This window comes from Kwoniella shivajii, chromosome 5 (assembly GCF_035658355.1).
Source record: "Kwoniella shivajii chromosome 5, complete sequence".
NCBI lineage: Eukaryota > Fungi > Basidiomycota > Tremellomycetes > Tremellales > Cryptococcaceae > Kwoniella > Kwoniella shivajii.
In genome coordinates this window covers 1,215,778-1,228,691 of record NC_085912.1, presented here as the reverse complement: position 1 = coordinate 1,228,691, position 12,914 = coordinate 1,215,778, and the positions used below count along the sequence as shown (strand labels likewise).

At 43.0% G+C, this 12,914-nt stretch overlaps 3 protein-coding genes across 3 annotated transcripts; 2 read left to right on the top strand and 1 right to left on the bottom strand.

The window, feature by feature from the left end:
• Positions 1 to 1,597: 1,597 nt before the first annotated feature.
• Positions 1,598 to 2,948, top strand: IL334_004194 (uncharacterized protein; the record flags this gene model as incomplete). Its single annotated transcript, XM_062935917.1, has 4 exons — positions 1,598 to 1,877; positions 1,951 to 1,991; positions 2,064 to 2,367; positions 2,437 to 2,948. The coding sequence occupies 4 exons, from the start codon at positions 1,598 to 1,600 to the stop codon at positions 2,946 to 2,948; spliced, it is 1,137 nt and encodes a 378-aa protein (XP_062791968.1).
• Positions 2,949 to 3,328: 380 nt separating this feature from the next.
• On the top strand, positions 3,329 to 5,960 carry IL334_004193 (uncharacterized protein; the record flags this gene model as incomplete). The annotated part of the gene is made up of 10 exons (XM_062935916.1): positions 3,329 to 3,521; positions 3,612 to 3,866; positions 3,933 to 4,032; positions 4,155 to 4,256; positions 4,337 to 4,485; positions 4,548 to 4,610; positions 4,668 to 4,728; positions 4,787 to 4,858; positions 4,917 to 5,159; positions 5,264 to 5,960. 10 exons carry the CDS (start codon positions 3,329 to 3,331, stop codon positions 5,958 to 5,960), a joined length of 1,935 nt encoding a protein of 644 aa, XP_062791967.1.
• A 3,665-nt stretch (positions 5,961 to 9,625) lies between these two features.
• On the bottom strand, positions 9,626 to 11,517 carry IL334_004192 (uncharacterized protein; the record flags this gene model as incomplete). The annotated part of the gene is made up of 4 exons (XM_062935915.1): positions 9,626 to 9,771; positions 9,831 to 10,439; positions 10,502 to 10,863; positions 10,925 to 11,517. The coding sequence occupies 4 exons, from the start codon at positions 11,515 to 11,517 to the stop codon at positions 9,626 to 9,628; spliced, it is 1,710 nt and encodes a 569-aa protein (XP_062791966.1).
• Positions 11,518 to 12,914: the final 1,397 nt, after the last annotated feature.

Here is a 12,914-nt window from a genome sequence, read left to right as displayed (position 1 = left end):
CTGCTGACATTATGGACATATGGTAGCATAGATGATGCAAGACACTACTGCACTGATAAACCGGGATCAACAAGAACAACCAGCCACGCGTATTTCAGCGGATTCTCGACACATATATCTGGATATATGATTCACGCGATCTGTTACGAGACACGTAAGGATGTTTAGCGATCCGACAACATGGAATATAGTTTGGCACTTTACGTTGGGATTTGGGGGCAATTTTGCCTCCGCGTGAACGATGCGTATAGCTGGGGCGTCTGGTAAATGGGGAATAAACGTGGGCTGCACTGGGATCTGTTTGCATATGCAAAGGGCTGGACAAGTGAATATCTTGCGACTTGAGACATACTGATGGAATGGGTACTGTTCAGCTACCTTACCTGGATTGAGCATGCCTCAAAACCAATTGTCGATCTTGTACTGTGCGATGCCCCGTGGCCACTGAGGCAAATCCAGTTGACAAATTTATCGATTCTTGGGATCTCCTGAGATCTACGGAATAAGGCGTATATATATATATCTGTTCCAGCCGCTTCTAAGTCCCTCAAAATGCGGGACGGATTCGACCTGGTTCGAGTGCTGTTGGATCAGTGCAGTGCATCACCTTGGCGAATGGTGATACGCCTAGGGCCAAGAATGTGTATGACCCCCGTCCATGTCAACATGCAAAGGCCAAAAGGAGGAAACTCGCGTAGATCAGGCACCGGATCCTGCCCATGGCAGTAATGCGCAACCGACAATACCATTGTGATGATTGAAAGCATCCATCGTGAAGTCTGACTGATAATCATTAATTGTAGAGAGAGAGACCAGTTGGTACCTTCGGAAAGTCATGTGACATGTTGCTCATGTGAAGCGTTTACGTCAGAAAGAGCCAAAGTCTGGTTGGAGATAGACAGCATTTTACACAAAAGTTTGATACACGGAGGGTTTTTCGACATGAGAGCTTGATAATCCCTAAGGGCAGCTCGATCGATTCAGATGGATCACAGCGAAGAATCCTTGCGTTGTGTGATGGCAATCATTCGATCCATCGAGCTCCTGTGATCCGACATCTGTATTTTGTCGAGGAAAGAATCGAACGGGACATCAACTCATCTAACGATTCACGATCAGGATGCCCCCTCCACCCTCATTCCGATGTCGGTCCTGTTTAAGCAAGCCGTTGGAAAGAACGGCCTTCTGTTCCATCGAATACGTTAACGATTAACTATTACTTGAGGAAAGGCAATCTTTTGTCTCAGGTTACTTAGTAAAATGCCAGCCAAAAGTGCATGTTCACTCGAGGTGATTACGTACGATTAGTCAGATGAAAGATGTAAGCAAGGGACCGGCAATTCACCCGTCTTTCACCATGATTTGGCAATAAAATATCTCGAAACAAGCAAATGTTGATTGTTGTTTATCAAATCCCCCCTTTTCCCCCACTCTGTCAATTACGTATTCAACGACGTCACTTTCTTGAATATATCATTCGAATGGGAGGATATATGTATGAGCAAAAGACTACATATTCACAATTTACAATAACATTCATCACATCCCTCATTCTGATCTCATCTGCTCTCAGGCTTCCAACACACAACGAGAAACAATGTCGACCTACAATATCCTAGTCAGCGGTTATCGAGAGACATACACCATACTCTCTTTCGATCCCGCAACATCCAAGGTGAAAGTTGTATCAGATTCAAAAGCACCCGAAAAGGCATCATGGATTGAACCTGCTTCGAAACAACATAATCCATTAGCATCAAGTAGAAAATTATATTCGATCTCAGAGGTAGAGAAAGGTCTCGCAGTCAGTCTTGAGTTGAAAGATGACAAGATCGAAATCACCAGTGAACGAGAAACTCATGGAGGTCCAGCTCATAGTATGTGTTATCGATAAACAATTATCTAATTCAGGATCATACCAGCTGATCCAGTGCTATTTTTATATTCTAGTCCATGTAATGAAAGATGGATCTGGATTGGCAGTAGTAAACGTAAGATACTGTCCTCCTTAATCACGTCTAGATCATCGTAAGCTGATTTCCCGAAACGTTCGTTTCGAGCAGTACATGGGAGGATCAATGATCTATTTCCCATTCAACGAAGATGGTACATTATCTTCCAGCCCGTCAGAACTACTCCACTTCCCATTCTTGTACAAAGATGGAAATGCACCTAATCCAGAAAGACAAGATACACCTCATGCTCATCAAGTCATCGAAGGTGAACCTGGAAGATTGTATGTTTGTGATTTAGGTAATGACCGAATCTGGGTGATTCAGAAGAAAGGGGAGAAGACTTTAGAAATTGCAGGTTGGTTACAAGCACCTCCCGGAACTGGACCAAGACATGCTACTTTCAGTGCAGATGGTGAGTTTACCTTGCGTTCCTGTCAGATCATTGCATTAGCTGATTATCATGTCAATGTTGGTGTAACAGGTAAACACCTTTATGTGTTGACGGAATTGACATCCGATGTATTGGTTTTCTCACTTACAACTCCAACATATCCAATTGTCCCTAAACCTGATTTCAAAGTGAATGTCATACCCCCTTCAGTGCCGAAAGAAGCTCATGAATTCATGAATTCGGCTGAATTGATCCTTAATCCTGCTTATCCAAATATCCTTTATGCATCAAACAGATTAGAGATGAGTTTGAATGAGAAATCAAAAGGTAAATTCAAGACCGGCGATGACGTTTCGGGGGATTCGTTCGCTATTATCGAACTATCATCTACCGGTGATGAAATAAAGAATCTCAAACACTTCACAACTGATTTGGACAATTTAAGAGGAATGACAATCAGTTCAGATGGGAAATACATCGTTACAGCAGGAAGAAAGTCAGGTGGATTGGCGATTTATGAAACTGGTAAAAATGGTAAAGAACCAAGATTAGCAGGTAAACACGAAGGTATAGATGGTGTAACGGATTTAACTTTTTTGTAAGTCATTAGCGCATGAGTAAAATTGCGTGTAAGGGTCAAATAGGAGGAAAGAAGAACACATGAACTGCAACGAGTATGCATCACCAATTTTGCTACGGTGTTAGTCGGTGTGCAAACGTTTTATCCTCACACTAACTAGATTTGTGCGTCGAAAACACGTTTTGATGGAATTGCGAACAAAGGGAAAGATTTTGAATCAGTCAAAGGACTGTGGACTGCGATATAGACTACTTACCAGGCTTTGTTGAGTGATTTCAGCTTTACATGTGTATACACCATATATACTTATTACGAGGTTTATCTCCTGCAATTGAAACTACCTCGTAAACCCACCGCAGCCATCGCCGCCCGAGTCAGAGTCTCTCAAGACATTTTCTGATCATGGCTTCGTATCTACACGCCCTGACCTACGGTGACGATGTATTCGGTTTACCTTCGAAACTGATTTCCAGCCTTTCAAGACATCAGAACATGGACAGCTTTGCTCCATTGGCTATTCGAGCTATAGCTCTGGGAGCGATCTTGACTGTACTGAAACGATTCATAAAATATGGCCAATCAAAGATCAATAGAAGTGAGTACATTACTTTCTATTCCCTGATATCAGAAGAAGCGGTTCACCTGAGGATAATCATTGATATGTATGGTGGATATATGAAAAAAGTTCTGTTCCCAACAGCCTATATAGCTGTTAACGATCCTGCATTTCACTGGATCACATCATGGATAGCTCAAGATCCATACGCTCAGTCACAAATTCATGATTTCCAATTATCGACTACTGAATCAAGATCCTTGAGGAAGAAGAATAATCAAGGAGTTTTGACTGTTGGTGACACTAAAACCAAAGGGACAATAGGTGAACATAATGCAAGCTGGAAAATGAATGAGATCATAGGTCAGATATTACCTACTTATCGTAAGTTTCATTTTGTTTTTTTTTGTGAAGTGAAATTACGGGTTCACCTCTCTAAACGAATTTTAGAACATAGCATAAGGATTAAACATGATGGAAATTACCTTTGGGTCACAAGACGCATCACTGGATTCGCAGGTGTAAGGCAGATTGATCATTTCAGGGTTAGGTGAGTACAACTCTTTCTGGAGAAGCAACATGTCTTCTGAGGACTGGACCGTGTCTCGTTGATTCGACTTTGACTGATTGATGCTAAATCCTATCGATCTGCCCGATGTCGCTATACTGTAGGACAATCGCTTTTCGACCTCAAGTTCTTCGTCAATTCTTGGTAGCGGCAAGGAATGCATTCTTCGCCAAAGAAGAGAGAGAATTATTGATTTTTCATGCCAAGTTAGTACGGCTTCGAAATCATTAGGAAAAATCTACGAATTCAGACAAATCCCGGAAGCTCATTTGGTATAATGTGACAGACGTATTCAATCTACCTGGCAGGTTCCCGTTTCCAGACCTGCGAGACCATGGTCTTCCGTCATCCTACCTGGGGATCTCAAAGATGAAGTACTCAAAGATATAGAAAAATTTCTTAGTGATAAAGAAACGCATTGGTATGCTTCTAGAGGTCAGTCATCCAGCTATCCAACATACGCAACTCTCCCCAGCTGATCGATGAATAATGCTCAGGCATTCCCCATAGAAGAGGTTACTTATTTCATGGTGCTCCTGGATCTGGGAAAACAACCCTCGGTGAGCTTGTTTTTATGAAAGTTGCGATGAAAGAATGTATCTTAATTCAATTTCTAGTCACCGCTATTGCTAGTAAGCTAGCCTTGGATATTTACGTCATCAATCCTGCCCAAAGAGGGTGAGTTGTTAGATCTACATCGGGGGAAGACTACGACTTACCAAGCTTGGCTCAACAGTATGGATGATGCCAAAATGTCCAAGTTGTTCAGAGATTGTCCTGCGAGAAGTGTTATCCTCATCGAAGACATGTGAGTTTCGCAGCATTACTGTATGAATAAACTTATGGCGACTCTTCTCTGCGTGTAGTGATTGTATCTTTCCGAGAGGCCGCGGAAATCGGATTCAATCTGATGATCAAGGTGACAATGGCGATGATGGTGCTTGGGAAGACGGTGATGGGATGGCCGAGAATAATGAGTCGGTCATTTCTAATATGATGAGCCTAGGTGGAAAACACAACTTGGCTCCTTCCACAGTTACGATGTCAGGTTTACTCAATGCTATTGACGGTGTATCAAGTCAAGAAGGATGTATTTTGATTGCCACTACGTGAGTATTCGTACAGTACTACTCGTTTGCTTTTACTGTACTATTGCGGCAAGATGTTATATCGAATTGACACTTGTGTCGTTACTGTATCGATCGAAACACAGGAATCATCCTAATCGACTCGATCCAGCTTTATCCCGAGCAGGCAGATTTGATATCCGTTTAGAGTTCACTTGGGCCATTCCATCTCAAGCAAAAGCTCTATACCTCCATTTCTACCCTTTAGACGAATTCCAACCTTTTCCAAATACTAGTCCCCCGGACGATGGTCGAGAAGATACAAAGACATCGGAAAAGCTTTTTGGACAATCAGAAGTTGTTATTTCAAACCAAAAAGAATTAGACAATTTAGCAGATGCATTCGTTGAAGGTATTTTCAATCTTTCCGGTTGTAAATCCTTAGCTCTAAATTCTTCAGCAAATGACAATTCCCAAACTCCAGCAAGCCCGACTCATCCAAAGTTATCAATGGCATCACTCCAATCCTATTTGTTACAACACAAGGAAGACCCGATATCAGCTAGCGAGGTTGTGAAAGAATGGATCAAACAGGAATCAAACGCAAACGTGAGCCATCATTCTACTAATGTCGGTGAGATCAAATGGGGTTTGAGAGGTCGTCAAGTAGAAGACGATGATTACACATTAACTTCAAACCAAAAGGTTCGGAGCGTTTGCAAGTCACAAGGGAAAGTCAAACTGAAGAAAGCGGAGCAGGAGGGAAGTGGAGAAAAGAAGGCCCAAAATGCAGCTGCAGCGGTCGGTGATATTGCCGAAATCGAAAACTTGGTCGAATCATAGAAAAATGACTGAAAAGTGTGAAAGCAGAGGTCCTCTCTGTTGCCCACTCTGCATGCTATCATTGGTCGTGGGCATGTGTTGTACGTATAAGAAATGCTATGTGAGATATGGGCTCGTAAACAATGTCATACAACATCTGTCAAAGCGAGATATTGTGACAGCGAAGCCAAACACCGAAATCAGTCGTCTACCCAAATGACATTCTTCAGCCTATCTCTCCTGTTCTCACCTTCTACCTCCACGAAGCAGAGATCATCACTTTGTTCCGGTATTCCGATGGTTATTAATCCTACAAACCATAGATTCAACATCTTGGATTTCTTTGCAGACTATGTTACTGCTACGTTGCGTTTTTCATCATCTTGTATCCTACCTTCCTGTTCGTTCAAATCCCAATTTAAATGAATGATCCAATTGGTCTTACCAAGTTTGTCAAGCTGATAGATCAATTCAGCGAATGAGCGAATATATAACGATTTTTTTGTTTTCGTCCAATCGTCTTGTCCTTCCAGATACTTCGATTGTGACGTGATTACAGCAGTTGAAGGAAGAATTGATCGATTAGATTGTATTTAGATTTATCAAATGCTTTCTTAGTGAAAATGAATTTAGTAGCATGAGGGAATATATCTTGATGAGAATGATAATCTGCTCGTGGATGAGAGGATCGATCTGTGGAATTGGAAGGAAGTAAGAAAAGAGGAGGTACGAACTCGAATGTAATCGATTTGACAAGGTGACGATATAAGTGGATCCTATCTTTCTTATTCCCATCTTCAATTGAGACCCTATTTCCTATGTCTTCACTTCGTATATCAGTGGTTATCGCATGCATAAATTTTCCCAATGAGACTGGATCTTTGAAACGGACATTCGGATACAGATATGAAGTCGTAATTACGAAGAGAGATTTACACGTTCTTTGAAGAGCTAGCAATGTTGAAGTATCGTTTTCTGGATCAAGACGAGATATGACTCGTATGATGATATCAAGAGGGATTTGATCTGGCATATTGTGGGGGTATAGTGAAATGTTCACGTCTGGCTACGATTTCAGAATATATGGATGAGCATCGAATGACTTGAGGGACCATTCGAACACTATGGGGGGTGATGTTGGAGGTGGGGAGGAGTGGAGGGAAGACGGATAAAGGATGTTGACAAGGGAGGGTGAAGGACATGTTGAGTGGTCTTGTAGTATGAATAGTATGAATAGTATAAACCATTTGTGAGATGAGCAGCGACAGTGAAGATTGAGAACAAAGACAGCACCGTTAACGAGTGACAAGTCTAGTACTAACACGAAGCGGACGTCAGTGGGTCAGAGGGCTGATGTGCTAAAATTGAGGTACATTTGAGGAAAGCGTCAACGTACATCATTTACAAGTCTATCATCTTGACCGGTATTTCGTAGACCTCTTCCCTTTCTAGCACACTTCTCTCTAGCACACTTCTCTCTACCAATCCGTTGTCGAGTATTTCGGTAGTGGCGGCTGTCGAACACAGGCGTTATGACAGAGTTCAAGATGAACATAAGTGATTTGTCTGTTTATGCAGGAAATGAGAATGAAACAAGGACGAATATTGAATGTTGAACGATGGATTCTGCCTGTTGGTATCGTAGCTGTATCGAGTAGTAAGTGCCCCTTGTTGTCCTCACCTGAGGGGTGGTCCAGGGGTGTAGAGATGAGGCTCAAGGTCAAAAAAGTGGACAAAAGTCAGTCGCAACCAAAATGATCGAGAAAGTTGTTGGCTTGCGCATGGAGTATTCAAGATTACCCCTTTTAAGAGTCAGCTGTATTAGAAAAGTATGATGCAGCTCCCTAGTGTATTCTGGGATGCCCGCTCTCAAATCTGGTATTAGATAGCAAACGTTATCCCACCACACCTCATACTCTAATAATTCCTATACAGCATTTCAATCGCCAATAAATCATCTTAAATGCACACTATATGTCCGTACCAGGACACTCCTCCTTTTTTCCTCTCTTGTAACCCAATATGATAACTTTTTGATAGGGGTCAGCCTCATGCACACTTTTCATCACGCCACGAAGTCTTTCCATTTCCCTACATCATCGCTATGTGTATGAACGTTGAAAACTCGATGGAAACATCGTACTCTCTCCTCTCTGACTAATACCGATCGGGTAAATTGAACCTAAGTCTGATTTCCCCAGTTTTCAGGAAGGTCTCGTATGAGGGAAAATCGTGATGGGAATATTCGATCTGAATTTTCAAGAACGACGATCTATATTTTCAATAACGAGCGATCAATCCACCCCCTTCTTGTTTCTCATGATTTAGGTCAATCCGTCAAAGGACAAAGGTCTTGATGTTGACGCTGATTATGATCTGGGAGTGAAGGCGAGGCGAATAAGACATGCAGTGAACGCCCGACGAAAGGAGGAGGGGAGAAATGACAATGAATTTTACAAACAGTAGTTTTGGTTTTGTTTTTTGGCAGGAAATGATGCTACTGTATGGTGCGGTGCCACATTCCGTATTACTTTTTTCGTATCCATTATGATTCGTGGCGATGCTCCAAATATGCAGCACGGTATCTCAAACTCTATACTACTAAAAGATATATTGCGCCCTTGGTAAACACGGTTCATCGACTGCGGTCTCACTTTTGTATTCACCATCGCGAATGGCAAAAAAACATACCAATTATACAAGAATATCTTCGACTCGAAAGTGGCTAATTCTTTTACTTCCGAAACGACATCCTCCTGAAGCTTCGATTGACCCAAAAGTGGGGAAAAGGAAAATCATGATCAGTCCCCCCACTCATTTTTTTCGTTACGCTGTACCAAACAGTGTGAATCAATGAAGAAGAGATCAAAGCGTTCTTGTACCATACCACTTAGTTAACCAAAAGGCACGACCACACAAACATACCAAAAAAATACAATTATAACCCTGCTATCAGGGTCTACTACCTGTATTGGAGATGAGAGGAAGAGGAACAGCCTTGGTATCATAGATCTAATCGTCTCTTGAAGACGATCATAGTGTGGCGTTCAAGGTTATTCGACTGGGAAGTACAGGGAATAGAAGGACATGAATGAGCCTCTCACCCCGTTTCACACTTCAATGACTGGATTACAGTCATGCTTCAACGATGATCGGCAAAGATGCCGCGCTGTCATACCATGGACCGTTTCTTAATTACTATGTGTTTCTAGTGAATTCCATCCTCCGGCGGTAATTTTGACTTTGTAAGATATCGACAAACGGATTGTGTTCTGCCATATACTATGAAACAGGAATGGGGAATATCGAAAGCTTCCAAATACCGATGCTATATGCAATACTTAAAGAAAGATAGTACTGAATCAAACTAATCTCGATCTAATCCTAAACTATACGACACCTAAACGAGCAAAAGTGCCACGAATTTGCGTTTCTTCCGCCATCAAAAGCGCAGTCCTCCTCACATCTCACCATCAACATACCTGCATTTGTTCATCTTCCATTGTGACCTGCCCTTTGACATCGTTAGGATCGTTATCTTTTGAGGCAGCCGGTGTATGTACATTGTCACTGCATGAGCTGTTGTCACGTAGCGTTCCACAATCAGCCTCAAACCCAATCAAATACCGCACCATCGTCGCTATTACTTACCGATAGTTGAAAAATGAAGCCATAATCAAGGTATGTTATCCCCTAGACGCCGAGCTGTTAATCCTTTCTATTATGCTAGTCCCACGAGTAGCAGATGGACTGTTGAGGATTCTCGCCATGTCACCTTGTCCCCATCTGACAGAGTAACCGCTCCCTACTGAAGTATCCGCCTCACCTTCAACTAAATCGGAATACTCAAGTAAATCAGCTATGGCCGTCAGTACAGAAGTCGAAACTCACGTTGCCCATCTCTGTAATCGTCGTTCATTCTGGTATCCCTCGCTCGATCTTGCGCCGCTGTACTGGACTCACCACCTCCTTGATTACCTTCAGATAAGTCATCCGCTTCATCACCGTCGTCATCGGTCTTCCTATTCCTACCCCTTCTTCTGATAGCCTTAGCGTAATGACACTGTCCATCGATGTGTCTCTTCGAGCATTGCCCACAAGGTGTCTTCCCATCGCACTTCAACTTTCTATCTCGACAAGGATAACATGAAATCGGTTGGCGTTTAGTTCGTTTCTGTGCACGTTGAGAAGCTGGAGCAGAATTAGAAGGAAAAGCTGCGTTGAAGTAATCAGAAGCTGGAGGAGGATGGACAATACGATGAGGAGTAGATACAGTCGGAGTGGAAGCTTTGGTATTTGGAATACTCTGTCTTGTGTGAGTGTCAGGTGATTGAAGTGATGGGTCTATCCTCAATTGCTGCCCTACTTGTTGACGTTGATGGTAGTGAGGGGGTTGAGGAGGTGGCACGTTGCAGCTTTCTAGTCGAGGAGTAAGATCTTTGTCTTGGTCGACCGTTGTCGGATGTAGGGGATCGCGGTTGCTGATGTGGACTTGGAAGACTGATGGTTTCAACACAGCAATCAGTTCTCTTGCATTTCGTGTCAGCCAAGAAACGATTCACATGTATCTTCGCCGAGCCTCCCCACTCCACTCTGAACCATCATCATGGCATCGTCAAACCCTCTGTAATATAGAGCGACCTCTGACTCCGTCCAGCGGGCCATATCGGGGGTCATTTTTGTATCAAGGGTAAGCGAAGCTTTCAGCAGTGAGCGATCGGCTGGTCGAACCAAGCGATCTTCTCCCAACACGGTATTTCTGCGTGATCCTGGCCATAGCATTTGGTGGTAGGGGATATATCGATCCCAAGCGTGTTGTGGATACGTAACGCCTCTATGCATTTCTTGAGGATACACTGGATCTTGATCTGATAAATATTCCCCTGACGATATACGATCCACCTGCATAAGCCGAGGCGATTGACTACATATTACACTTCCAGTCAGCAGTAACCCCGAGAAAGCACAGTGAGAAGATCACTTACAGAGCATCTCCGATGGAGGTTTCCGATAGATGTGGAAGTGTGAGAGTAGACCGTCGCCGGACTGTTGGTTGTGGTAAAGCTGTTATTGGTGGGGTGGAAGATCGACTGCGCGGTGATGGGAAGGTGCGAAAAGCATTTCTCGGTGGAAAAGCCGGTCGAGGGTAATGTAGAGCAGGAAGTGAATGTCTTGAAGGCACGATGACAGGTCTTGGAGAGTATTCCCGTGGGGCTTGATCATCTCTCCAGCAAATTGCACGAGACTGCTGCCCGGGTGATGCACTCGAACGCCGGAATAGACCCCCCATATCATCAGGTCGAGATACACGGGAGCCTTGCTCTTGACGAGTTTCAGCATGATTCAGGAGTGTCGATAGTGAGGAAGGCAACCTAGGCGTTGGTGATATTATCGGGTTTTGGGGGGGAGACATATCTTGAACTCTGACCGGTGAAATTCCTCCGAAGCACTCGACAGATCGATTAGATCGGATGGGTCCGGTATCAGAAGGTGCTCGATCGACTTCTGGCGAATATGTTTGTGGAGGCTGGATTCTCGAAACGTTGTCGTCCGACGAGTCATCCACGCCGGGAGACATGAGGATTACCTTTTCTGCAGTCACTCAGCATCAGCATTTCTTGCCATCAGTCACTTTACTGTCATTAATATCGAATCAAAGGTCTGCGAGGCAATGAGACAGGAAGAGAATTCATAGCTTTTAAATTGACACACCGACGGTACTACTGCAGATATGCTTTTGTCGACTTCGCCGTCTTAGAAGACAAGAGCCACATGTCGACCACTATGGGTAAAGCGGCAGTACCGAGACTGGGGAGATAGTGGTGACACCTCGGTCTTGCTCCTTTGAGTCGAACGAAGGAGGAAGTTTTTACCTTTCGGTCGAGACGTGGAAGAGGAAGGCCAGAAGGCTAGGTACCCGAATGACTTACTTGCGTTGGTTTCACCCATAAATCGTATGAGGAACAAGGTGATGATCGACTTGTTCAGGTCGATGAACCGATATTGATGATAGTAATAGTGATGAAGAAAAAAGCAAGTAATATGGATAAGCCAGCATAAAGGAGATGTATGAGTATGCGTCTAGGTATGTATAAGAAGTGATCAGAATGAATGATCAAAGAATAGAAAGAAAGAGAAAAATGATGTTGGAAAAGTAATTTATAAACTTTATGTTTTATATTGATTTGTGGCTGAAGTGATTGTACTACAAATGATTGGAAAATTTTGTATGACGCTGATGAATTTCCTCGTGGATGATTGTACTTGCATCCACAACAGTCTGATTCTCTATTTTAGATTTATTTATTCAAGTATATGCTTCTCATAAATTCCCTCATGCTATATACTACTTATACTGATCCACTTTTTGCTGTTTTTTTTTCTTTTTTTCCAATAAACCATACACTGTTGATTTTTGTTGGTCGTGAGTTGACGTATATGGTCCTTTAACTTTCCAGGCTTCTTAGCTTTTATTGGATCTAAAGAAACAATGGACTTTGATGCTTATCAGACGCTAAATTGTCCTTGAGGGGAACAATGCAAGTTTTTGATCTTGATGGCCACCAATCCGTCTACGACAGGTGCAGGCGCATTAGGCACTATCCTTCGGTTTTTTTTGTTCAAATCAGATGCGAAAAAATCTCGGCTCAAATTCTAGGATTCAGGCGTCAAGCTCCATTCGATATCAGAGGAGGGAAATGGAATGATTGGCGAGATTTGACTTTTCCACCGATTTCGGTCGGGAGCAAAAGAAAAAGAAGGTGCTCTTCTCTGATGTTGACAAATGTCATTTAGAATATGAGTGGTATTAATGTTGGGGGGCGGACAAAAAAACGGGCAAGGGCAAAGGGCGTGATTGTCTAATTTAGTTTGGAGGATGTCTCTCATGTCCACTTGAGATGAAGAAGAAGAAGATGATGAGCAGGAAGCTATCTGTTTTGGAGGAGTTGATCCGTGCGTCCTCAAGGACATTAG